The following is a 27,527-nucleotide window of genomic DNA, read 5'->3' as shown; positions in this document are numbered from 1 at the left end:
GTTTATATTTTTATTGCAAAATGTAACCAAGATGTAGGAGAAATAAGGAAAGCAAGGGAGAAAACTGTTCCACAAATTCAGGCCATAAACATTTACTCCTATAAATCTAGGGCCATTATTGAAAGGTTCTTACCTGTTTTCTTTTTCTTCAATGTCACCTGTATTATTTAATTTTCGAGGGGATATTGAAGCAAAATAGATCCTATTATCCTTGTCCTGCTGAAATAAGAACAAATTACTAAATTACAGCAATTTTTGGGACAAAAAATAATTATCTCAAACAGTGGCTGAAAAAATGCTGCACAATTTTGAAATACACTATTTGGAATTAAATGCTTACCAAATCTGAACTGATAATTGTGTATAAATCCATTACAGTATTCTCTCAATTCTTACTTTAGAAAAATGTTTTACTTTTTTTTATTGTTCGACACATATTATAGCATGAAGGAATGTGCATAATTATTATTTTTTGAATCACAGGAGTTGAATATTTTATATATTTTATTTAAAATAAATATGTAATTCCCCCAAAGTATTTTGGAATTGTGCACTTTTGTACAATTGTACAAAAAATGTACAATTTTTCGGTCTCATACATTTCAGGATATGACACTAGTTTCAAACCCGTAATTTAATTACATTTAATATATTGATGAAACCAGCAGATTCATGAAGACATTAAATAAGATGGGGAGAGACCCTGGACCATCCAACACTGGAATGTCTAAGGGCTCAACGCCTTCCTCCCCAATAATATTGGGAAGAATATAGAGAAGTTCTTCATCTCTAAATCCCACTACAGGCCATTCACAAAAGTGATCAATTGCCGGATCTTAGTAGATGGTATAACTCATCTAGAAACCATTTACTTGGAGATCAAGTACCAACTACAAGAATTATCTAGGACATTTGGATCTAGGAATGGCTTTTTCAAACAGAGCACATCACTGCCTTTTCCAAGACTAATAGCATTAGAGCTGAATCAATCCACAGAGGAACGACAATTAGAAGTGCTGAATAGCACTGACCATGGTCAAGATCAGCACCAATATAATCTGTGTTCATAATTTAAAGTGAAGAAAAAGTGTTAGATTTTGAAAGAGAAAAGATAGATAACAATCTATCATAGGCTCCATTCCTCAAATGGAGTTAAGTCAATCTCTGTATGACAGAAAAAGCAAATACTAATTCTAGTTAACAAGTATAGCATTACACCAAAAACAAAACAGCAATTAGACTATTCAGCATTATTTTAGTTTTCAAAACATGGATTTCAAGGACAAGGAAGCCAAATGATTCTGTACCTTCTCTTGGTTATCTAATAGTGCAGATATCCGAGGGGTTGAAGAAGAGTAATAGATGGAGCTGCCTTTCTCTTTGTCACAGAGCCTGCTGTCCTCACTAAGTGCATTTTGGCTGCTAGTTTTCCGCAAGCTTAGCCTCCATGATGATGGTGATTCATCTTTTGGTTCTTCAGGCTTGTTGACCAATGAACTACACTGTAAAAGGTGGTAGAGAAAGTGGCTTGAGGACATAATTGGAAAACCCTCAATTACCTCATCCCAACACAATGACAGTGTCAACAAGAGAACGATGGGTCAGAGAGGTAGCAGTTCCTTTCACTGTATGCCTTTAAGCAGACTTTAGCCAGCCATGTTTCATTTGAATTCCTGCACTAAACAGCAACTTTGATTCAATGGCTTAAATCACCCTTTTCAGCTCTAAGAGTGTGTCTTCTCTTGTGCAACTAAAATAATTCCTTTCTACCTTACAGGTGATTTAAATCTCCTGCAAAGGGGAGCTCCAGAGTGCATGTTGGCTTGAGAAAGATATATATGTTCTCTAGGATAAGCCATTCTACTGAAATGCCAAGAAATGCCTTCTTAAATGCCAAAACAATGGTATTGAAATATCATATTTTCTAATTGAATTTATAGAAAATATCATACCTACACTTGTAAATATGTGTGTCTGTTCCCCATTCATACATACACCAACTCTAAAATGTTAATTTGTCCATGTTAGTGCTTTTTATAATCATGCATTAATCGATCTCGTTTAAACATATTACGGTGATTTTTTTTGTTTTAGAACTGAGAGGCTGACTCACTCAAAGCAAGTTATAATATACATAGCAGAGGCACTATAAAAAATAGTTAGGTTCCAATAGACCAGGGGTGTCCAAACTTGGCAACTTTAAGACTTGTGGACTTCAACTCCCAGAATTCTCCAGCCAGCAGAGCTGGCTGGGGAATTCTGGGAGTTGAAGTCCACAAGTCTTAAAGTTGCCAAGTTTGGACACCCCTGCAATAGACAGTTTAACCTAAGCTAAATGTTCAACCCCTACCAAGCATTTCAATATCACCTAAATAAATCAGAGGCACTAAATTAATTTATACTGTAATCCAATTAGTGTCTAAACAGCCACATGTCAATTGGAGTGCTTAAATTAATTTGTCTAATAGTTTTTAGAAGTCACATGGTAAGCCATATTTTAAATCTGAGCTGATTCCAAATCCTATGTGATGTAGAAGTAGTAGTAGTGTTGTGACTATTTTAAATGTATTGACTGTCCAACTCCAATCGATATTAGTAGATTGCTGAATTTGCATGCCTAAGTCAATCTCTACGTCCGCACATGAAAAATAAATACAGTATTCCTGGTTTCTCCAAGACTAGAATCTAGAGTACAAATCACAAAAAGATGTAGACTCTGACCATAATCTGTAAGAAAGTTAATTAAAATATTTGAAAGAAATATCATTCGAAGTTAAAATAAAACAATTAGTGCATAGTAGACACTGGAGGCAGGTGAAGGACATAAAGAAATACAGGTAGTCCTCGACTTACAACAGTGACCATGTTTTTCAGTTACGACCTTTGCAGGATCACCACGATCATGTGATCAAAATTCAGATACTGGGCAATTGATTCATATTTATGACCATAGCTGTGTCCATAGGTCACGTGATCCTTTTTTGTGAACTTCTGATCAGCAAAGTCAATGGGGAAGTCAGATTCACTGAACACCTGGGTTATTAACTGATCAACTACAGTGATTCACTTCACAATTGTAGCAAGAAAGGTCATAAAACGTACTTAACAAATGTCTCACTTAACAACAGAAACTTTGGGCTCAATTGTAGTCATAAGTAAAGACTACCTCTATCTTAATTCTGACATACTAAAGACTAATAAAATGTTTTTGAAGGACTTAAGTGAATGCTCAACTTTCATTATTGCTCTTATGTTTCTATAGCATCGCGGAGTGTTGCAGATGGTAAGTACGCATGCGTGCATTCATGTAGTGGACACCGGGCCCCATATCACAAGGGAAAACCTGAAGGCAGGGACTGATCAGATGGAGAGAGCATTGACTAGAAGATGCAAAATTATCAGCAACTGCAGAGAATAGAGTCATAGGATATTTTGAAAATGATCCCTGTAGCCTTTTCATTTAGCACTCTCACCAAAATTATCTCCTTGTTTAGCTACAATTGGCTATTTATTAATTATTTATTAATATAGAGGAATGAGATGTTTAAATTACATAGCACTCAACCTTTTCATTTTTCAGATGGATTCCTACTCATTTGCAGCTTCCAAGGTTTCTGTATATGTGACTCACAGGGGTGTCATCTCCTGTTTATGGCAGTTGAATGTATTTTGGAAATATCTAAAGAGCAAATGATAGTTGCTCCTACATGTTTTAAGACAGTCCACTGCAGTTATGCAAATTTTTCACTGTATTCCAGGTATTATCTCTGCATAGATTCCAAAGAGCAATAACATTAAATACAATCCCTCTTTTTTCATCTAATAATTAATAATTTCTCAAGATGGGGGAAATGTTTTAACTAAAACCTTACATTCAAACAAATTGTTCAATACCTTACATTCAAACTAATTTATCCTATTTAATGAAATGTACTTATATTGCATTACGCAGCTCACTTTTATCACCAGGAAATTAACACTAATTTCTTCCAATCTATGCTTTCTGTTTTAGTGCAAAATAAATATTAGCATGTTCAATTCTATGTCTGAGCTGTTCTAACATAGTAGCTCCCTCAGAATGTCTTTTGCAACCTATAATGTAGTGCCAGCAGTAAGACGGTTACAATTCAAAGGATTATCAACATTATCCTACGTGAACATTTGCTGAAACCATGACTCGATTAGTGCTTTCAGTTGTACATAATATAAAAACAACTGCAAACAATGTAACAGCTGTCCAATAATCTTTCTTAGAATTCTGCATGCAGAACAGGCAGCAAATATTTCGTGCATACTGTGTATATGGGTACACATTACACATATATTACTGTTTATACCACTGACCATCTAAGCTCCTGATAGTTTATAACAAAAACAAAACAACATCACAATGAAAAGGTAAATATTAATGGTTTAAATTAAAGTCAGGGGAGGTCAATTCTCCCAATCTGACTGGGCATGTACTACACTCAATAGAAACTCAATTATTATGAAAATACCTTAGATAACTAGTACATTTATTACTGGCTGGAAACTCTTTATGGACTTTTTGTGGAAAATGGAAAAAAAATGAATTGGTGATTTATGGATCTCATGATTAGAAAGAGTAAAATGTGGAAAGAATGGAATCATAATGTAACTTTAGAAAGGGATAGATGATAAATGTATTTGTAACTGTTGTAAAAGGAGATTAGGAGCTGCTTCTTTATCTTTTTATTTTCATTATCATTTTTGTTTAACCTTTTCTCTTTTTCTTCCATCTATATTGTTTTTCCTATTGCATAAAATTCTTCAATGGAAATGATGAAGATAGTTACATTTATACTAAGAAAAAAAACATGTTTTTGACCTAGGGAGTTTGATTTTTTTCAGAGACAACACATGAACAAATACTGAAATTAACACCATTAAGAACATGGGGGGTGGCACCTGCAGTCTGATATTTCTGTATAAAATTAAGTGTATACAAAATAAGCATATTTACTAAACTTTTTTCTGATGTTATGTTGCTGATTAAACTGTAGAAGTATAGGAAACAACTGTTTTGCTTCAAAACCAAATAAATAACATCAAATATGTCAATCAACTCAAAGTCAATTCTTGATGATTATCTACTGCAGTACTGCAACAGGTTTTTAACTATGCTTTTCCAAAATAGAACTTAGATTCATTCTTTCAAAGTTTACACAAAGTAAGTTCCATTTAATTAACAGAATTTAAGAAGTTATTCTTCATAGGACAAAACTTTAAATTTAACCTCTAACCTCTTACCTGAAGCCACTTTCTACTTACTTTTCGAGCAGGAGCAGTAGTAAAAATGTTATGTTCTGGGGGTGGTATTTGTTCTGTGATGAGAATTCTGGATTCATGATTGGAATGGTTTGCAATAGACTCTTCTTTGCTCTCTAAGAAGATGGGAAGCAGAGGATGAAAGATCTGCAGACATTCTAGAATAATTCTAGATTTAACTGGGCTATGTGTTCCGGGCATTCTAATCCCAGCCTTTTGAAGTGCTGCCGTTAAACATACCAGTAGATGCCCAGTAGAGTTACTGTATGTTAATCAGTATATGTTTAAAAAGCCTTTGTCCTATAGTCTGAACAAAATGTTGCCACCGTGGACCAGTAATTTTCTAAAATACCTACTGATTTTCCACACATTATTTTAGAAAGGGCTACAAAAGCCAAGGAACTAATAAATTCATTCATTCAGTCTGAAGACCTTTGGTCCCAAATTTAAATAAATACGAAACTACTTTAATCTAGGTCATGATTGAATTATCAAATAATTGTTGTGCTTGAATTTATGATTAAAAAATCATTTGAAACTGGTTCTGAGATTTATACAAGAATGAAAAGGCAACTTTTTTGTATGGACGCTGTACTTTGTTCCAGTCTATTTTAGACTGAACTTTATCTTTAAAAGAGATTTTCATCAGGCCTTTAGAAAGAGCTAAACATTAAGTATTAAGGAAGTATTAAATTCAAATTTTTGTACATTTTATAAGATGGCAATAAATGATAAGAACATTGTCAAGCACAAATTTCTGGGAATGCAGAAGGCTTTGATAAGAGGTGAAGGCAAAACTGTCTAAATCTGAATACCAGACTCGGGTATACATGCATCTTCCTGTCTATCTACCCCCTTAAAACCCCCACAAACTGCACATCATGCAAAATATTATTAAGGCCTTTGTACTAAAAGTACTGTTTTAGAAGATGCACATAAAATGTGAATGCCCATATGAAGCTGCAAGAAGTTCTAGCATGCATGCATTTATAATGCTGTATATCTGAAAGTTGGTATCAACAATAAATATTGGCCAGCCAGATACTGCTTGAAGCTACTTGAAAAAGGACAAGAACTAAGTGAAACTTACATTTCTTTTATTAAAATAATAACTCTATAGAATTTGCTCTGTAGAAGCAAATAATTTCCCAAGGTGACAAAGAGCATCAACATTTCCCAAGCTTATGCATGTTCAAATTAGGAGTTCAGAGATGGAACTGATAAATTATGTATATCCATACCATAGGTTTTTGCCCTTAATTCTGTATTCTGAGTAATTACTTGTTTTGATGCTACAATTAATAATACAAAATCCTAATATAATGCAGCACTGCAGCAATATATCTTGTGCAGTCTTCCAATTTTTAATCTAGAAAAATATGTAGTTAGAAGTCTCCTAAATTTATGCAGCAACACCATGTGCATTCAAAAGCTGCTAATGTACATAAGAAAAGCAAAGGAAGAGGAGTAATTTTTCAGGAAAAAAAAACCCCACTGCTGTAAGCAGTCATTTATTATGTGAAGAAGTATGCTTAATTGTGTCTATTCAATAGATTTGAGCATTACTTACTATCTGCCTATCAAAGAGAAGGGGTGCAATGAATCATTGTCATCAATGTTCTCCTGATTAATGAATTATGAAATGCCAGGTTCTTCCTGAGGAAAGTGGGCAGGGACTTTGAAGGGATGTGTAAAATCATTCCAAATATGAACCTCCATGACATTTCTGTTTCAGCTATTTAAATTTAAGAAAACCCAGGCCACTTTCAAAGCAGAAAGCAGCCTCTTTCATACTTGGAACAGGTTTTTCTGCATTCACACTGCAAAATCTTGTGAAGTTTCACAATCATTTGTATTCCATAGATGCTGATTATTGACGCTGTTCGTGTGAAATGATTGGAAATATGTGTAGTTCAAGTGGAAGATGCTGGTGGTGGTTTGCTTTCCAAGTTTGCTGTTTAGCTTTGAAACATTTCATCACCAGGCTAGGTAACACCCCCAGTGGGCCTTCAGTTGAAGTGTCTTATTTCAGTTCTTTTCTGATTTTATTTATCTCATGTGGTCATGCGGTCAGTGGATCATGTGTCTGGCTGGCCATGCCATATGACTGGTGTGTAATTATGTGTGAAAGTCATCAGGTGATGATGTAATCAGCGTCACTGGTTAGTCACTCAATTGATACTGCTCCTTATGGGTTCGTAGGCTGGCTCCAAGGCTGACATGTTTGTTGATAGATTTTTTAGTTAAATACCAGGCTTTGATGAATTTCTGTTCATGGTGTGTGATGGACAGAACAAGAATCATGGGCCATACCACTACACGCCATGCACCCAAATTTATCAAAGCCTTGTATTCAACTAATGGCTCTATCAACAAGCATGTCAACTATGAACCCATAATAAGCCATATCAATCAAGCAACCAACCAGCCGGTCACATGACCCACCAACCACATGACCACATGAGATCAATAAAAACAGAGAAGAACTGAAACAGGATTCTTATTTCCATGAGCCACGATGGCGCAGTGGTTAGAGTGTAGTACTGCAGGCTGCTTCTGCAGAATTGCTCGTAAACAGAGTAGATTAGATTACTAACTAAGTGGACTAAGTGTAACTAGGTTACTGTCATAAGAAAAAACCCTCAAAGGGGAGCAAACAGGTTTAAATTTACTTAATGGCAATGCAATGCCGTTGGTGGGTACAGAAAAGTAGAGATAGAAACCCGGGAGATGGGATGGATTAAACTCTCTGGAATTTTAAAATAAGGATTTCACATTGCAAGATATTGTTATCAATCTTAATTAGCAGCAGCACTATGAATTTGAACTGACTGTCTAAATAGAACTTAGCACTTAGGCTTATATACTGCTTCATAGTGCTTTACAGCCCTCTCTAAGAGGTTTTACAGTCAGTATATTGCCCCCAACAATCTAGGTTCTCAGTTTACCCACCTCAGAAGGATGGAAGGCTGAGTCAACCTTGAGCCTGGTGGGATTTGAACTGCAAAATTGCAGGCAGCCAGTAGTCAGCAGAAGTGGCCTGCAGTACTACACTCTAACAACTGTGCTGCCGAGGCTCGTAAGCCTAAAGCTATAGGCTTACATAAAAGGGCTGAAAATGACTTCAACAATTCAGCTTCATAGAATTCTCTTGCTCAAAAAAGAAGGAAAAGAATATCTGTTTTAAATATATTACATTACTTATTTATTTAAATAAATAAATATATTACCTGCCTCCTTTTCAGTATCTGACTCTGAAACTTCATCTTCTTCAGCTTCTTCCTCTTCCTCGGAGCTGGAACTACTAGATTCCTTGTTCTCTTCTTCGGTCTCTAATGATTTCAAAGTATCTGCTTCATAAATAATCTTCTCTTTGCTGAGGTAAAAACCATGAAAAGTATTTAAAACAACAAAAAATCAAAGTAACTAGACGGGTTAAGAAATTGAAAATGTAGGATTGCCACAAATTAAATAATTTCTACAGAAAAGTATCAATTGACTAATTGCACTTATTCATGGCCTCATTTCAGTATCACATGTTTATAGCTTTTATAAATATAATGGGACAGGAAGAGAAAGCTACCGTATTTTTCGGAGTATGACACACCTTTTTTCCCTCTAAAAAGAGGCTGTAAATCTGGGTGCATTTTACAGACCGAATACAGCATTTTTTGCCTCCTAAAGTCCCACCCCTTCACCAAAATGGCCATGCATAACCTTATGGAGGCTTTCAGACAGCTCCTGGGGTCTGGGGAGACCAGAAATGAGCAAAAAACGGGCCATTTTTGCCCCCCCCCCCAGCCCCCAGCAGCACTCTACAAGCCTCCATAAGGCTATGCATGCAATTTTTTGACAAAAAAAAAACAGCACATTTTTTGTGGGGGCCACCCCCCAGGAGCACTCTGCAAGCCCCCCCCCCCCCCAGGCTATTCATGCCTTTTTTTTAAAAAAAAACGGGCCAGTTTTCGCAAAAAACAGGCTGTTTTGGATAGGTTTGCAGAGTGCAAAAAGTTTCCCCCCTTTCGGGTTAGTTAGAGTGGTTTAGTTACAGTGTTTAGTTAGAGTGGTTGATGAGAATTTCATTGATCAAGTGCTGTGCCAGCAGAAACAAAGTTTTAGGTGCTGCAGGTTGTCAGCTATTTCCTTCTCCAGCACATGGATAAATACACCTGGAAACATCTACCTACCTATCTACTGTATTTCTCTCTCTCTATTTTTCTCTTTCTACCCCTCTACCTACCAACCTACCTACTCTCTCTCTCCCTACCTATCTATTGTATTTCTCTCTCTCTCTCATTTCTCTCTATCCCTCTACCTACCAACCTACCTACTCTCTCTCTCTTCCTACCTATCTACTGTATTTCTCTCTCTCTATTTTTCTCTCTCTATCCCTCTACCTACCTATCTATCTACACACTCTCTCTTCCTACCTACCTACTGTATTTCTCTCTTTCTCTCTCTCTTTCTCTCTCTATCCCTTTATCTACCTACCTACCTAATTACTCTCTCTCTCCCTACCTACCTACTGTATTTCTCTCTCTTTCTCTCCCTCTCTATCCCTCTATCTACCTACCTACTTTTAAAAAAAAATTGCCTCTTCAAAACCTGGGTGCGTCTTATACTCCGGTGCGTCTTATACTCTGAAAAATACAATACTTGAAGGGAAAATGGGTTTTTAAAAAGAAGTTTGCCAGTTTCTTCAGAATCCCATCAGCAGAGAACCAAAATTCAATAGCACAGAGTTCTAGGCCTGGAGACAGAATATTTCTTGATAAAGTAGCATTAAAAATTAAGCTCTCAACTTCAAACAAAAAAAAACAAACCTGTTTAAGAACATGAATTTTAGCAGTTCAAATTAAATTATATTAATCTATAGCATTTATATTCTACTATTTTTCAAGGAAGTCAAGGCATCACATATGGGGATTCCCGCTTACGTTTTTCCTCTTAAGAACTACTTGGTAGAGTAGGCTGAGCTAAGAAATAATGACTGACCCAAACCCACTTAATAAGATCCACACCTGATGGGGAACTGAATCACGTTTCTTGGATTCTAGTCTTATGCACCAACCTCTAGTGCTCGCTTCTTCCACCCCATTAATTTAACATCAAATTTCACAATAAACACAAAAACATTTTGGACAGAGAATCTTACTTTTTGAAAAGTCCACTTTGAACTTTACCATTCATATCAGTTTCAATTAATTTGTTTGATTCTTCACTACGCAGCTGTCAAAAATGAAATTGGAAAAATATATTAGTAAACTGTTACTGTTCTTATTGTCTAGCATGTTAGAATAGGCAAATGGAAGAATTGCAACTCTTTTAAGCACTTCCTTCCTTTTTGTTTAAGGTAGTGAGAATTTATTATGAGAAATACATAAAACTGAGATACATACATGAAACAACCTGTATTGAGTCACTCACTAATTGTTTCACAACAAAAACATCAAAGCAGTTCTAGTGCAACCCCAGTACCGCATAATAATCTGCTTTTGAAATATGAAACCAAAGAACCAATATTCTCCAAAGCATCTGAAGGTAGAATATTCTTCAAAGCACCATGGTAAGACAAGAAGCAATGAATGAAAACTAACCAAGGAGAGAACCAGCTTAAAAATAAGGAAAAATTCCTGACAGTTAGAACAATTCATCAGTGGAACAATTTGTCTCCAGAAGTTGTGAATGCTGCAACACTGCAGGTTTTTAAGAAGAGATTGGACAATCATTGGCCTGAAATGATATAGGGTTTCCTGCCTGAGTAGGATCCCCCCCCCCTTTCCTTACATTCCAATCTCCCCCCCCCCCCCTCCCGCTCATGAAGTTTGGATAGCTGAGCCATAACAATTGCAATGTATGGAAAATGAACAGCACATATCTATATTTCTCTTTCTCTCTCTCCTCTTCTCCCCCTCCCTCTCTCTCACATACTGCTTCCTTGGGAAGCAGGCCATTTTAAATTCACATTCATCTTCTTTTACAGTAGCCATGAAAAGATATTCAAATACTGTGATGTGTCTATTCCCTATGACTCTGTACGGAAATGAAAAGTGAACTTCAAAGAGGCGGGATAGGAAAAGTACTGAGGCTTCTAAGTTTGATGTCAGAGAAGACTCCTGAGAATACTGTGGACAACCAAGGACAAATGAATCAAGGACAAACAAACAAATGAATCACTGAACAAATCAAGTCAGAATTGTCACTTGAGTACCAGTGATTATCCTACTTGTAACACATTATGTGGAGAGCTAGTTCCTCTCACAAGGTTCTAATGCTAGGAATGGTGGAAGGAATGAAAAGAGAATGACTAGCAGCAAAGTGGATGGACTCAGTTACAGTGCACTATGATGAGTGCACTATTGGAAGATCTGAAGGTTAGGGACAGATTGCACTGGGAAATATTTATCTCTGTGGTCACTAAGAAAAACCGCACATAATCAGTCAAAAAAGTTAATTTACCTATGCTGTTTTTACATTTTTAAACTATCACAAAACACACATTTAATTGCATTGCATTACCTAAGCATAAGAATATGCATGAAATTCTTTGATTAAAAGGGATACACAGAACCTACCATATTCTGTTTCTTCTGCAGCATCTCTAAGTGTTCAACCAATCCCTCATCAGCAACATCAAATGGTGTTTGACCCTAAAGGTATGTATAACAACAGCAAACATTTATTCTGGATTTGGCATTTCTTTAACACGAGAAAAAGATTTTTTTTATGTCTTTGTGAAAAACAAATTTAAAAATATGCAAAACTACTTAGCAAGAAGTGGCAAAAACTTCAAGGTTAACTCTTTTTTCTACAAAATGCTTTCCGTGTATTTTAAATTGTACTAGTTCCTAAATTAGCTTATATTTTACTATATTTTTCATCATATAGCCAGAGAAAAGTATGGAGCTGAAAATATATGGCTATTAGACATATTGGGATATCAAGATGTCAGATACTGTTACATCCAATAAAAAAGGGTACAGTAATAGTATCAAAATTATATATTGTATCAGGTGAATTAGAGCAGATACAATATTCCAAATCCAATTTCCAATTTTTCCTTTTTCTGTGACAATTTCTCCATATTAGTCCCTGGTTAAAGATTATGCCTGTGCTAATCTTAATATTAAATAGACAACCCATGACCCATTGTGCCATCACTTCAGAGATATTTCCTTATCTAAACAGAGAAACAGAATGATCCAAGTGGGCAAAAAAGCAGTGGGAGGGGCAATGACTTCCTGCCAGCTTCCCCATTGATTTCATTGGAAATCCTGATCATGTGACCTCAGCTGACCAAGAAAGCACAGCAGCACAGACTAACTTCGCCAAATTTCAAATTCACTGAAGACATGGGTCCCAGATTTTGGATGCATTCTATGTCGATTCAAAAACTGTCATATAATGCACCATTTTGCCCAATTGAGAGTTACAAACCATCAAACACACAAGAGTTTTAGCAGTAAGCTAGACAAGCCATGACCCATTAGGTCATCCTTTCGGAGATATTTCCTTACCTTAACACAGAAACAGAATGACCATGGCAGATTGCTATTGTTTGGGTTTTAAAATTAAGAAAATATCTTTTTGTTAAAGAAGAAAGATGAGTAGCAAGACTATAGATTTATCCCTGCTACATTAACTGAGGAATTCATAAGACAGAGAATGCCAATTATCTAGCCTGACTTTCTAGAAACTGGCAGTTTTTCCAGGGAAGGACAGTGGCGGACTCTTTGGCCAATGGTGCCAATATCAACAAAAATATTACATTGTGCAAGTCAGGCATTTTGCCTCACTCTTTCTCTGTTGAGGTCTTGTTGAAGGCGGGTATTGTCATATTGATGAACCCCTGCAGTAATTAATATTTGTCACATTCTGAGTTGATCTTCCCTTTCCTCTTCCATCTTTTCTTGCTTCCTTACTCTGCACCTTTTCTTGTAATTCTGGAGATGTGCAGCCTTTTCATTCTCAGTTTCTTCACCTCTCTCTTCTTTACTGCTTCTCGATATTTGGAGTCATCTATTGACTATGAAACCACAACCATTTCTCTTGGTGGTGACATATGTGTGTGTGTGTGTGTGTGTGTGTGTGTGTGTGTGTGTATGCATGTATTTTTGTTACAACCCCTGGTATGCCCAAATATGGGAGGGAGCTCACTACTCCCTTTATTTATTTATGAGCACAAATACTACACACACACACACACACACACACACACACACACACACACACACACTAACTAGTGACACAGGGCATGTTTGTGTACCAGAGAAGGGTCAAATAAAACAATAAAATATCCAGCCTTTTCTTCTTGCATTTTAAAGTTGGTTCTTTAAGAGCCATGCAATGAGTCAATTCGCTGGGTGGGGAAGGGAGTGAGGGATTGCGAGTCTGGCTGGGAAATAATCATGGAATCTTGAAAATGAAAAAAACCACACAAGTTCGATATATTTGAGGTATATTGGTTTAAAAATTGTTGCCATATGATGCATCATTTTGGCCATGTAAAGTTAATCACAATTAAAGTTTTGGTAGTCTACGGATTAATATATCACTATTTTCATAAAAATGTATACACCGACTCTGAAAATTCTCATTAGCTACAACCCCAGTCACCATGAAAACAAATAAAATACAGAAGCAAATGACAACCTATTGTGTGCATTTGTGTCCCAGAGAGTAGGAAATAAAGCTCCCAAGTAACAAAAGAAGAATGCTTACTGACTTCCAAGTTATCTTCATCAACCAGACTATTCACAAGAGTATCAATAAAAAAACAAAAAACAAATCAGAACTTTTCAGAGGATTGCTGGCCCAGTCCAGAGACATTTCTATTGTCAGATAAATTAGCTTGATTGAATCCATGTGCTATGATTGTCTTGTATTTGGGGGATTATTTTTTTTCAAAAACTGCCTCTATATACCATACCAGACATAGATGCTCCATTCATTCTTCAATTGACCACTGAATTTGTTACCTTGCAGGGAATTGCAACATCCATATGAACTACTGGTTTCAGGACTATTAGCAGAAAATGTAGATGTTGGGCTGAAATTATCTTAAAAGTTTCACCACAAAAAATTACCTCAAAAGATCACCATTGTTACCATGCTTTCTTGTTAAGTTCCCTTTGCCTCTTTTTCACTATTTCCTTAACTCTCTATATGCCTGATTTTCCTATATATTATATTTATAGCAAAATTGGTTTTGCCCAATAGCCTTAACAGTTTACCCATCATCTTCTCCTATATAGACTTGGATCCTTTCTCAAAATGGGAAGAATATCAAAAAGAGATTTTATAGTACTCATTTTATAAAGAACAAATGTTTTTGTTTATGCTGGTGGCCCTGAAAATATTAAGTCAACTTATTGCAGTAAACCCATTGTCACGGTCAGGTTAAATTTACAATTTAAAAATAAACATAATAGAAGAAAAATAGTATTTTAAACAGCATACAGAATGCATTTTTAGCTGACAGCATAAAATTTACATAATGCAATCCATTTAATTGTTGAGTAATGCTGAACCACAGATAATAACATAAATCTATTTTGAAGTTTGTTTAGCTCACATAGTCATTCTTTTAAAAAACCCTTCCTTCTGCTCTGGGAATATTTGTGATATATTGCTAGTCTAGGACTCACTAACCAGTTTATTCCTGATGTCCATATCACAGAGTGCTTCAGCCAAGATAGTGCAAGCTTCTTTCACCCCCCAGTGTGCAGCCGCATGGAGTGGTGTCCATCCATCATTGTCCTGAACATTTACATTAAACCGAGCTTGGAGCAAGAGTCTAAGGAAAAAATAGTAAAGATGGCAGCAATTCAGTCTTGTAAGTTAGTAGACACTATAAGCAGCATGCAGTGGCTTTGTGAATGAAGCTTATCCCATGACAGAGATTAGTGTGATCAAGTGGGCAGCTGTAGATAGTAAAAGAGAAATCAAGTTTAAGGTAAAGGGTAAAATAGCTTCTTCCTAACGGTGATGGTAATTAATGATCAATTTTACAGATGGAATTGAAGAATCTGATAAAAAAAAAAGAGCACAACCATATTTTTAGGAAATGCTTTAGTCAAGCAGAAGCAAATCTCAGAACAATGAGCCAAAGCTGAGGCATTGGCATTATCTTGTGGGTTAACTTCTGCACAATAACATTTAAAATTATCATGTTATTCTTATATGACAGAATTATTTAGCCCACCATGGTCTAATTTAGCTGCAGTTCAGCACAAATATATTCAGACGTCATCTCCAGCCAAGTCTGAAATTAAATCTAAGACTTGCAAATATTTTATCTCTAGTTGTTCCTTCTTCTGGATCAAGTCTTTCTTAGCATAATCTGGGGATGAAGCAGTTTAGCATTTCATGGCCATCATGACAACAATGGGTCTAAAATCAATCCAGATTATATAACAGGTCTGATTCACATAATCTGGATCTAGTCTTGAACTAAGAGCCAATGGGGTTCTGATAGCAGATGGTATTACAGTACACCCATTGGCATGGTCAGATTACTTTCTTGTAATCATGATTTGTTAGTCCCACCAAACTCTTCAGGGATCATTAAAATGCCCACTTGACTTTCAGAGAGTGCTTAGGAAATGAGCAGGCAATTTAACAGACATTCTATTCAGCACCTAACTAAGTAACGCAATATAGGCAAGTTGAAGGCACTAGATAAGATAGTTCTCAAGTGGCTTCTTTCGGTCTGCTGATCCAGGGCCTTGGGATGCTCTGGGAGACAAATCAAAATAAGGGGCATATAAAGCAATGCTGCAGAAAACAAATAACAAACACAATTGGCCATGGTATACAACAAGCTCATATCTGAGTCTAAACTATGTCAAGTGTAGCAAAAAGTTGGTGCTTCTTGGCATCTATGGTATTAGTGGAATGCTATCCAGCTGTATTGCCATTTTTGGATGCAAATGGGACAAAAGAACTTAGCATTGACCACTTAGACTTTATTGTCTAAAAGACTTTATTGATAAAATCATTACCGCTCATTTAGGGTTAAACGCTGGCTGGCTGGCTAGACTCTGAAGAGATGGCATCCTGTGATAACATCTGAGATTTGTCTAATTCTGGGAACTTGTTAAAATGAAGAAGAATTCTTCAAAAGAATTCTTCAAAAGAATTCTGTAAAAGAATTCTGCCATGTGTGATCTAGGTCCACATATCACTAATAGGCATGGAGGGAGAACTGTTAGGTTCAGGTAGTGAATGTCTTTGGTATGGAGAGAGTGATATTACCATCAATCCTGTCAGGGCCCAAGAACCAAGAATGACATGTGAAGTTACTTAAAAGTTGTTTCCTTTATTGTTCTTCACCTATAGACAGGATCTTGCCAGCCTCAAGCTACTATTTGCACAACTACAGATATACCCTGGGAATAGCTAGGGAGGAGTCTTTTTAACCCTCTTCATGTCAAACAAACTTTCCAAGCTCTTCCACTTCTTTGCCCTCTGGCAAGCAGCCCTGCTCTCCTAGGAATTCAGATTACATTCCATCACAAATCCTTCTGGGTAGCAAGTGGTTGAGGGTGGGAGGCATTGTTTTGAGTTGTAGAGATTAAACAAGCACACATATAGAGTTTAAACTAGCTACTTTATTGCTCTATGCCAAGTTCATAGGACTCTTCCCAGACTGGCAAATTCATCTGGGAAAGACTAGATAAGGCTCAGAGGCATTCAAGAGAGGGTCAAACCTTGCTGTCTTATGTTTATGTAACCGGTCAATGCTAATTCTCCATTTGATATCCCCTCCGGAGTGGGACAGTTGCTCTCCAACACTGACAGATGGAGGGATTAGACAAGTTATAGCAACATTCTGTTTCAAGTGACAGTTAATGTTACTTTCTTACTACTACCCCAAAAATGGCCTATATACATATATTAATGAACTTAATGAATGATACAGGACACATAAACAATTGCAGCATTGCTTCAACTGGAGGTCAGTTCCAAATGACATCAGTACTGCATAAATCAAGTCATAACTGCTATCCCATCAGTTTCGAAAGAATCTAAAATCAAGTAAGTCAGCCTAGGAGGAATTGTTGTAAAGAACTAGAACTCAGTCCCCTTCCATTTCACTGGAAAAACTCTTACAAGGCGCAATAAAAATAATAAATTTCAGAGATTCCAGGATCTCTTAATACTGATGTCTCTGAAAATGGAATCATTCTATGTCTATGAAATGTTCAAACATAAGACATATGACATTTCCTGAATGGAAGTAATAAAGGAATAAAAATAATGCAGAAACTTGTATTATTATAAATTATGGTTCACACAGCACTGGTAAATACAGAAAGCAAGCTTTCAAAGACTGAGATCAAAAAGTTCTGCTTCTCAAAAATTGGAACACTTAATGAACAAAGAGTGTTGTTCAATAAAGATTCCCAAATACTGACGCTTCCAATACTGCCATTCTAGTTTGCAGTATGTGACAAGTCCTAGAACAGTAGCAAAAAAGCAGGCAAATGTTACACGCAAGTTAACTGATATTTTCTCTGAAGTTGATAAAAGAAGCAAATCTTATTTCTATATAGCAAAAATCACTGTAGTGTGTGGGTATGTCTCTTATCTTACAAGTAGAACCCTAATTTGTATTTACTAAGTTTGATGTAGCTACGGTATCTATGCCATTTAAAAAGAGACAGACAACTGTTCACCATTCCTGTTGTTGCAGGGGTGTCAAACTCAAGGCCCACGGGCCACATATGGCCTGCAATGAGGTCAGATATAGCCCGCGTGGTGATCCTGAAAACTTTAAGGGTCCAGCCCGTTTCACTTTGGCCCAGCCCACGCCATCCCGGTGGGTGTATGCACGCATGCACTGTTCTCCGTCACTGTGTGCAGGGCAACTAAAGTAGTTGCCCTGCACACAGGAGTCCTAGTGGACAACCATTTAAATATGAGCCAGCAGTGTGCAGCAGCTGCCAAAAAAGCCAACACAGTTCTAGGCTGCATAAATAGAGGAATAGAATCAAGATCACGTGAAGTGTTAATACCACTTTATAATGCCTTGATAAGGCCACACTTGGAATACTGCATTCAGTTCTGGTCGCCACGATGTAAAAAAGATGTGGAGACTCTAGAAAGAGTGCAGAGAAGAGCAACAAAGATGATTAGGGGACTGGAGACTAAAACATAGGAAGAACGGTTGCAGGAACTGGGTATGTCTAGCTTAAGAGAAAGAAGGACTAGGGGAGACATGATAGCAGTGTTCCAATATCTCAGGGGTTGCCACAAAGAAGAGGGAGTCAAACTATTCTCCAAGGCACCTGAGGGTAGAACAAGAAGCAATGGGTGGAAACTAATCAAGGAGAGAAGCAACTTAGAACTGAGGAGAAATTTCCTGACAGTTAGAACAATTAATCAGTGGAACAACTTGCCTCCAGAAGTTGTGAATGCCCCAACACTGGAAGTCTTTAAGAAGATGTTGGATAGCCATTTGTCTGAAATGGTATAGGGTTTCCTGCCTAGGCAGGGGGTTAGACTAGAAGACCTCCAAGGTCCCTTCCAACTCTACTATTGTATTATTATATAAGTTTGTGGGACTACGATAAAAAAAAATAGTTCAGACTTTCCAACCTCTTTTTTTTTTGTGAGAAGTTGGAAGATCTTTTTTTTTTTATCATAGTCCCATAGACTACTTTAGTTGATCTGCACATGGTGACGGAGAATGGAGCTGGAAAGCAGGTTAGTGAATGAATGTGGCTGCCCTGAGGTGCAAGGGCCCCCAGGTAAGCTGTGGTGAAGAAGGTGGGGCAGCTCCGCACCCCCTGCCTTGCTTCATCTTCCACCACTCCCCACCCGTTCTTTACCACTTCTCCTTGCTCACTGCCGTAACCTAGCAGGAAGCGTGTAATATTAATTATATATAATTATGGTAGCTACTCTGCGAAAGTACCTGCTCTGTATGCTGGTGAGGTGGTTTTTAATGATTTGTTATTTTTAAGCTTGGATGTCAATGTGCTATTTATGTTTTAAATCTTGAATCCTATCCAGAGTCACTGTTATGAGATGAGCAATCCTATAAATAATATAAATAAATGACAAAATGAGCTAAAAGTTAACCAACTACATTATGGCTCGCAGTATATTTGAACCCAGCCATGTAACTCTTTTTGGTTGCAATTATTCCCATACTTTAGTATAGAAAAGAATGAAAAGAGATCAGTACCTCATCACCTCACAGTAGCCTTTAGCTGCAGCTACGTGGAGAGCAGTAGCCCCTGTTCGAGGGTGCTTCCTCTCTTCAATTTTCCTTCTATTTAGCCACTGTCGGGCATCCTGCAACATTTGTTGTTCTTCTGCTTTCCTGGCCTGATCAAGATCCACCCCTGGAGAAACAGACTGCAGGTGTAAAAAATTCTCGAGGTAGAACAAAAAATGATAAAAGAGAAGTGTAGGTAAATATCCACATTATTGCAATGGGAGTAGAATTAAGATTTTTTTGACTAAGTATTTTTAAAAACTTTTTTTTTTGCTCTTAGGAACACAGCTTTTTTATAATTCTATTGAACAACACCTGATGCTTTCAAGTCATGCTGAAGAACAACTGCCACAATTGCTAGTTAGTACGGCCAATGATTATTCCTCATCATCAACAAAATACTGAGGTGATTGTACATGGAATACTTGCAGGACATTACAGTCTCGATAGAAAACTCAATTTCCATCTCACGGGGTGAAATAAATCTACTAAAATTCCAAATTCCAAAGCATATTCTGTAAACCACCTTGACTCACCAGGTGTGAATAGGCGGCAATATAAATTCCCTAAACAAACAAACAAACAAACATAGTAGGTTTCCTTATTGGGAAATTCTTAACACACCGAAAATTGGGGGGGAGGGACGGGGGGGGCGTACTAGTGAAAACTATCTATTTCAGCGTTTCTCTAATCAAAATATCAAGTTGTTTTCATATGAATCTTTATGGAATGGAACATTTTTTTATGCTAAGTTTGTTCAGGAGAAGAATAAACCAACTAGCATTTAGTTATTATGATATAAAACTATTATTATGAGTCACACTTCTACAATGACACATTTTATCTAAAACTTAAAAGAGATTCCACAGAAAATTAAACATTTAGAAATGAATGGAGCAAATACTTTGCAGACATCTAAAGCATCATCATGAAAAATTTAGCTTTTTATCAGCTGAGGAGAATCAAATTGGCTTCATTTCTAAGATAACATACTGTAATTGGGAAGAAGTGAACTTTCCACAGTACTTTATAGCTTTTGGGCAATCATCCATATTTGCTATATACTAAGTGGCCAATCACCAAATTGTAAAAAAAAATCTCAAGGGTCAACGGACTAGCTGCCTATATAAAATAATCCTTTATTAATTCATATGAAATATAAAGCAACATTTTCCATATGTCCATCATCAAGCTCGGTTTTTCCTCTTCAGAGGATACTTAGAATGTCTATTACAGAAAAAGTGAATGAGAGTTCAAGCTGCAATTGCCAAAAATATGTTGGGCAAAAAAAAATGGATGATGATGATCATTTGTAAGTATCTCACAGAAAATCAACATGTTGGGGTAAAACTTTGTTTTACACATATGTGTTCATCATGCAAAACTCATTCTACAATAAATTACCTATTACAAATGAATTTTTTAAATATATTTCCAGAATATTTATCTTCCTTTCTAAAAATCATAATAAGATGTGGAGCCAAATTTAAGAATTGTCATGCATCTCTGTTCCGGAAGAAAGAAGAAGAAGAAAAAATCCATCCAACAAAATCTAATGATAAGGAGATGCAAAGTTGTCTTACCTTGTTTTTTTACTTGTTCCAAAAGCAAATCTTTCATGGCTGCTTCCTCTGCAAGGTCAGCTGGGACTTCACCTTCGCTGTTCACAGCAGCAACATTGGCCCCATGATTTATCAAGTACCTAGATGGATGAAAAAATAAGTGAGACTCAACTTCAACCCAGGTTTAATTTATATGGCCCTCAAATAAGGCAAGTCACCAGATAAGAAATATTCCATCACAGGAAAGAAGCAGTGATAGTTAATTTCTCGGTTAATTGAGTAACTGTAATAGATCTATAACTTTTTGGAAATAACCAAGGAATTTTTCCCCATGTTAGTAATATTGAATTATTTCATTATTTTTCAATGTAAAAGGGTCTTTTTTCCCCAATATGCATCTCTGGTTCATCCAACCTTTCAATGCGAAAGAAGATTACAGTTCAAAAAGATGAGCTGATTCTTATGGTTTGGCTAATTTACCGGTATATATTCTCATCTCAAACTCCTCTTGCCATTGCAATATTAGAAAGATCATTATCAAACATTACAATGCAATCATATCTTCTCATAAATAAGTCCCCCTGAGTTTAGTGAAACATACTTCCAGGGAAAATATGTACAACAGTTCCCCTTGTTAATTTCTGAAGTTTGCATTCTTTACATCTCAAATGGTTCCCACAGTAAAAGCAACGGTTGATATCATTTCACTGGGTCACTGTATGCTTATATTTATCAAAGCTAATGGAGACTGGCAAATATGGAACTCACCATCCCATCCCATTGCGATAACTCTTGTATTCAAAGAAGCATTCTTTAAAGTGTTATATTCCTATTATTAATGCTGTAATAATGGGTAGAATAAGAACTTTCTAAAGCTAAGGGCCATACCATTTCCCAGAAACCAAGGAACCCAGGGGTCGGACAACAATGTGCTATAATAATATTACCAGTGGAGACTGGGCTGGAATCCTCAACCCATTTTTCCTGCTTGGATAAGGGAATTGGGGAAAGTTTATTATCAGAGGTTCATCAACCTTATCAGAAGGTTAAGGTTAGGGTTTGCTTTATTACAGGTAGTTCTTGCTTACTAACAGTAATTGGGAACAGGACTTTGTTGTAAGGAATGACACCACATAATTGTGCTGATTTATAATAGCAGTCCCAGTTGCTCTCATTAGGCAAATCGCACATGGGCACAGAGGTCTGCTGTCACATGATTACCATTTGCAACCTTCTGGTGGCTTCCTCCTTGACTCTGTTTGTTAGAAACCAGCAGTGAAGGTCATAAATGGTGATCAGATGATCGTAATTGCAAGCCAGTTGCCAAGTTGTAATAACATGACTATGAGGACACTGCAATGGCCACAACTATGAGAATCCTTCGTAAGTGCTCCTCATTCAGCTCTATAGTAAATATGAACAGTTGCTGAATGAGTGGGCGTTAAATGAGGTATCATCAATATGCTGATGATACTCAACTTTGCATCTCTATCCTGGTGATCCAAGTGATGTGATAAGCTGTCCTCTCAAGGTGTCTGGAGGCTGTGGCGAACTGCATGGGGGACCACAGGCTTCAGCTGAACCTTGGTCAGACGGAGTAGCTTTGGGTTCAAGGAACCCTGGGATCTGGGGGTTTATGATCTTTAGTTGTGGATGGGGTTGCACTGTCCCATACGGATCTGGGGGTTTATGATCTTTAGTTGTGGATGGGGTCGCACTGTCCCATATGGATTCCATGCATTATCTGGTGGTTCTCCTAGCCTCACCACTCCTGCTCAAAGAGTTATGGCTAGGAGACTTTATGTGGTGCACCATTTCCTGGATTGGGAGGCCCTGCAGACAGGTCATTCATGTCCTGATCACATCTAAATTGAATTACTGCAATGTGCTCTACATGGGAGTACTTCAAATATTTGGAAGCCACCATTGATGCAGAATGCAACTGATGAAAAATGCTCCAGATAGTTCTGGAGGCCTCTCAGGTGGCAGATGTAACATCATGAGCTGCCAGTTTGCCTGTGGGTCCAATTCAAGGTGTTGATCATTAGCTTTAATTAGCCTTTTATGGCATGGATTCATGGTATCTGAGGAGCAGTCTCATCCTCATGGGAGTAGCCCACCCCACTTGCTCCAGCATAAGAAGCCTAGTTTGGACCCCATCTGCCAAAAAAAATTAGCTGGTGGGGTTCAGAAGAAAAGCCTTATCTGCTGTGGCCCCTGCCCTCTGGAATAGTTTCCTGCTCGAAGTGAGATCCGCCCCCAACATTCCTGGCCTTCTGGAAAAGCCTGAAAAACTGGTTCCGTCAGTTGACCTGGTGCTACACTGAGGGATGGCTGACAGGGTAGAGAGAAGATCCCCATTCCCATGTCATCATCTTCCTTTAGTTTCCTGTTTAATCCTAATAATTTTAATTGTTTTGTATTACCTTTTTTACTTTTGTATTACCTTTTTTACTTTTTTATTATATTGTAAGCCACCCACAGTTGCTGTATCAGTGAGATGTGTGGCAGAACAATTTAGTGAATAAAGAAATAAGGACCACCTGTATTGCTACTGTTGTTATTAGTTTTTCCTTGGTAGCACCACAAAAATCAAATAACAGCTGATACGCATTTGGAACCTATTCTGTTAACCAGAATTTGACATCTCTGATGTTATAGAGTCTTTTGTTATCAAAGATCCTATTTACTTGTCATAGAATTTCTCTAAGGAATTAATTGCATGTAGTTTTCATTGCTGTTAAAATGTAAAGTTCTAAATAATAATACCAACACAACAGAATCATCCTAGATTTAAGACCTTATGCATTGCTGAAGTGCCTTAAAATGTAAATTAGAGAGAGACCATAGTATTAAAATCAGAGTTACCACTGCAATATTTTAACACGTTTGGGTTATTGTTTTTATTCATTTGATCCTGTTATAAATTTGGTCTGTATCTCATCTTTCTACTTATTTTGAGCATTCCATCAGTTACATTGAGGATTTAGAGGACTGCTGACAATTTTTGTTGCTTTCGGCTCACACCAAAAGCAACAAAAATTGTCAGCAGAACAGAACACAGAGAAACGTACCTATAGCCTCATGGATAACTGCTTATTTATTTATTTATTTATTATTCATATTTATAGACCGCCCCCTCTCCCGAAAGGGACTCGGGGCGGTGTACAGTCACTAAAATACGTTATAAAATACATACAAAACAGTTAAATAATTAAATACGTAGGTGGAGGAGGTTGCAAGACTGTACATAGAATAATAAATATTAAATATAGTATATAGTGTATTAAAAACTTTTTAAAACCCCAAACCCAATTAAAATGAATAAATCCCCGGGAGGTAGAACTAAGAAAGTGCCAGGCCAGCTGATTGAAATAGGTGAGTCTTTAACTTTTGCCGGAAGGAACGGAGGTCGGTGGTAGTTCGAATGTCAGGGGGGAGGTCATTCCAGAGGGTTGGGCCCATCACAGAGAAGGATCTACTCCTAGGTGTCGCCCGCTGGCATTGACTAGCAGACGGCACCAGGAGGAGCCCCTCTCTGTGTGAGCGGATAGGTCGCAGGGACATGTGTGGTAGGATGCGATCCTGCAGGTAACTAGGTCCACTGCCATGGAGCGCTTTAAAGATGGTGATCAATACCTTGAAACGCACCCGAAAGGCCACAGGTAGCCAGTGCAGCTCGCGCAGGAGAGGTGTTACGTGGGAGTAACGTGTACTTCCCATAATAACCCGCGCGGCTGCGTTCTGAACTAGCTGCAGTCTCCGGACGCGTCCCAAGGGAAGCCCCATGTAGAGAACATTGCAGTAGTCCAGGCGAGACGTCACCAGCTTGGATTGCTTGGCAATTCATTTAAAATTATTGCCCCTCTCACATCATCTGAAACTGAAATAAATAAAATAGTCTTTCTAGTGTCCAGGTCACACTGAAACTCACTCACTCTGCTATGTTCAGATAGCCACAAGATGCAACTGCATGAAGTGGGGTCCACCCCTCGTTATCTTGCTGATTTACATTGGCTCCATATTCTACCAGAAATTTTACCATGTCCAGGTTTTCATCTATACAGGCCTTTGGAATAAGAAGGGAAGTGGGAATGAAAAGAGAGAGAAAGAGAAAGATTAAAATGAGCAAATATCACTTTCCGTTTTAACAGCTGTAAATGATAGCAAGGACTTCACTGCCATACTGAGACTGCCTTTCTTTCAGCAACCCCTGATGTCTTCATACACCCTGCTTCTCCTTTCACTATGCAAACAAACTTGGAGTCAACTTTCCACAAAATGATCTTTGGGTATTCATTTTAGGAACGGCATCAAATCCAAGAAGCTGTTTAAAAGTTGGAACATGTTACTCCAGGAAAGCTTCAATGAAAGAGATTATGTCAGGACTTTCAATGAAATGATATACGAGAGAACTAAAGCAAGTAAGATTTCTGCAAAATGCTTAAGTTAAGAGCCAATTCGAAAAAAGGAACCATTACTTAACTTAAGAGAAAATAAAATAGTAGGCTTTTGGTTTTGGTTTTGTTGTGTTTGTCTTTGAAATCAGGTTTGGGGGGATTTTTTTTATTCCTGGCAAATTTGTGGAGGTGTCTGAAGTTTTCTTGGCAAAATTTTTGAAGTGGTTTGCCATTGCCTCCTTCCTGGGTGGAGATAGAGTCACTGGCCCAAGAGCGTGAATTCCAGTCTCACCTTAAGCACAAAGCCAGCTTGGACCAGTAAAATGCCTCTCAGCCTTAGGAAGGAGGCAATGGCAAACCACTTCCAAAATCTATCCCAGCAGTTACCCAGAATCAACGCGTAGTATCATAGTATAGCCTTTATGGTCATTGTACATCATGTATACAACAACATTGGTTAACTTTGACTCAACACTGAGTCAAAGGCAGATCTAAAGACAAATCTATTTTTTATCATTATCAGAGGTCTGCACTAATACAAAAGCGTGTCTTCCCAAGTAGGTCTCAACATCAAATGTTCAATTAAACTAAGTGACTTTAAGAAAACAGCATGTGCAAACCTTGTGATAGGTCAGGTATATTTTGTGCACTGAATACTAAAATAGAACTGATATAGATATTGAATAAAAATGTTTTTACAAGTATAATATACTGACTTCCCACTAAACAGACAAATTATTAAAATCAGAAACTTAATTTAAAAATACTTGGCAATGCTACCTACATGCCGTAAAGAACTACATAGGTCTACCAAGACACAGAATTGAGACATTCTGCAAACATGCTAAAATATTAAGGAAATATCAGGCTTCTGCTGCACATTTGTCTGGAAATAAAACTATATACAACTGTATAAAAATAAGTACTAAGTGTAAACTGCAGTATAAAAATAGCTAGTATGCAAATAATCAATATGGAAAATAAATTTACAAGTTATTCTACTAATAAGAATTCAGAATGCCATGGCGAGCTCATATACCCAGAACACATAAAGTAAAAATACAATATGACTCATGGGTTCTTTGTGAAATGATCTGATGAGTGCAGAATGCTACCTCCTATATTCTCTGGCTTCAGGATATTTTCTTAACCACTGGCTAAAATGCAAAACCCATAACAAATAAAATACAGAACACAAGAATACCAGAAGTAATCATTTTCTTACTGGTACATGAGTGAAGCATACAGAACCACTTATTTAACTGCAGTTTAAATCCCTTACTATGGTTGTTTGAGTGGCAAAGCAAAGCCTAACAGCTGAAATTATTTTTGTATAGCAAGCCCTAAGACAGTAGAACAAAAATTGTGGCTTGCAAGCTGTACACAGTCAACCAACCCTGCTCCCCCATATCAATTGCTAGCTATTATGTAGATGGGCCTATTTGTTCCATTATTTTTATGATAGAAGAAAAGCTATACTAGGATCAATACAGATGCAAAGACCCAAAGTAAAATTTCTTTCCTCACCCTGTAAAAATAGTTTTCCCGTTTTTCCTCTTTTCTACTATTGTCCACATCTGTTGTTTTGAATGCATCACATAAATATGTATTTTTTAAATCTTGGTCTTTAAGTATGCAGTACATACTTTCTTACATAAATATTAGCCTTTTTATTCACCTTTATTTTATACATCATTTCTTTTGCTTACTTTTATAGATATATAATATTTCTTTCTTTCTTTCTCTGATTCATGCATTTTAATATTTATCCCTTTTATATTCCAAGTCACAATAATTCAGATGGCCTGAGAAACACTGAAAGCTGTTACCCATAATAGTTTTGGTCAACTAACACTTTTTAGAAAACTATAGAAAGTGTGACTAGGTTTTGGCCCATTTTGACTGCACCCACAACCAATGCTCTGTTTACCCAGAACAATCTCTATATGAAATCACCCATTTCCTCCCACTTATGACTGCATGACTGTAACTTTGTTGCTTGTATCCTTACGATTTATATTGATATTGTTTCCTGATTGCTTATTTGTA

General features: G+C 37.1%; 1 protein-coding gene across 11 annotated transcripts in view; it reads right to left on the bottom strand.

The window, feature by feature from the left end:
• Positions 1 to 27,527, bottom strand: part of PPP1R12B (protein phosphatase 1 regulatory subunit 12B) — a 126,923-nt gene that overhangs the window by 84,970 nt on the left and 14,426 nt on the right. For 9 of the 11 annotated variants that reach the window (XR_014174928.1, XM_081947509.1, XM_081947514.1 and 6 more), the window contains exons 2-11: positions 25,017 to 25,147; positions 21,100 to 21,218; positions 19,484 to 19,643; positions 14,941 to 15,085; positions 11,865 to 11,939; positions 10,445 to 10,518; positions 8,520 to 8,665; positions 5,293 to 5,405; positions 1,308 to 1,502; positions 134 to 219 (exon numbers count right to left, since the gene is read on the bottom strand). Coding sequence is in view for 10 of the 11 variants with exons in the window: in XM_081947509.1 (XP_081803635.1) it covers positions 134 to 219; positions 1,308 to 1,502; positions 5,293 to 5,405; positions 8,520 to 8,665; positions 10,445 to 10,518; positions 11,865 to 11,939; positions 14,941 to 15,085; positions 19,484 to 19,643; positions 21,100 to 21,218; positions 25,017 to 25,147 (1,244 nt within the window). In the remaining variant the exon portion in view is untranslated. The remainder of the gene's footprint in view (positions 1 to 133; positions 220 to 1,307; positions 1,503 to 5,292; positions 5,406 to 8,519; positions 8,666 to 10,444; positions 10,519 to 11,864; positions 11,940 to 14,940; positions 15,086 to 19,483; positions 19,644 to 21,099; positions 21,219 to 25,016; positions 25,148 to 27,527) is intronic. The other 2 variants (XM_081947511.1, XM_081947510.1) reach the window with 1 other exon arrangement.

The sequence above is a fragment of the Natrix helvetica genome (genome assembly GCF_964273705.1).
Source record: "Natrix helvetica genome assembly, chromosome: 3".
Classification (NCBI taxonomy): domain Eukaryota; kingdom Metazoa; phylum Chordata; class Lepidosauria; order Squamata; family Natricidae; genus Natrix; species Natrix helvetica.
Note: the sequence above shows the minus strand (reverse complement) of the source record. Positions and strands in the feature narration are given on the sequence as shown.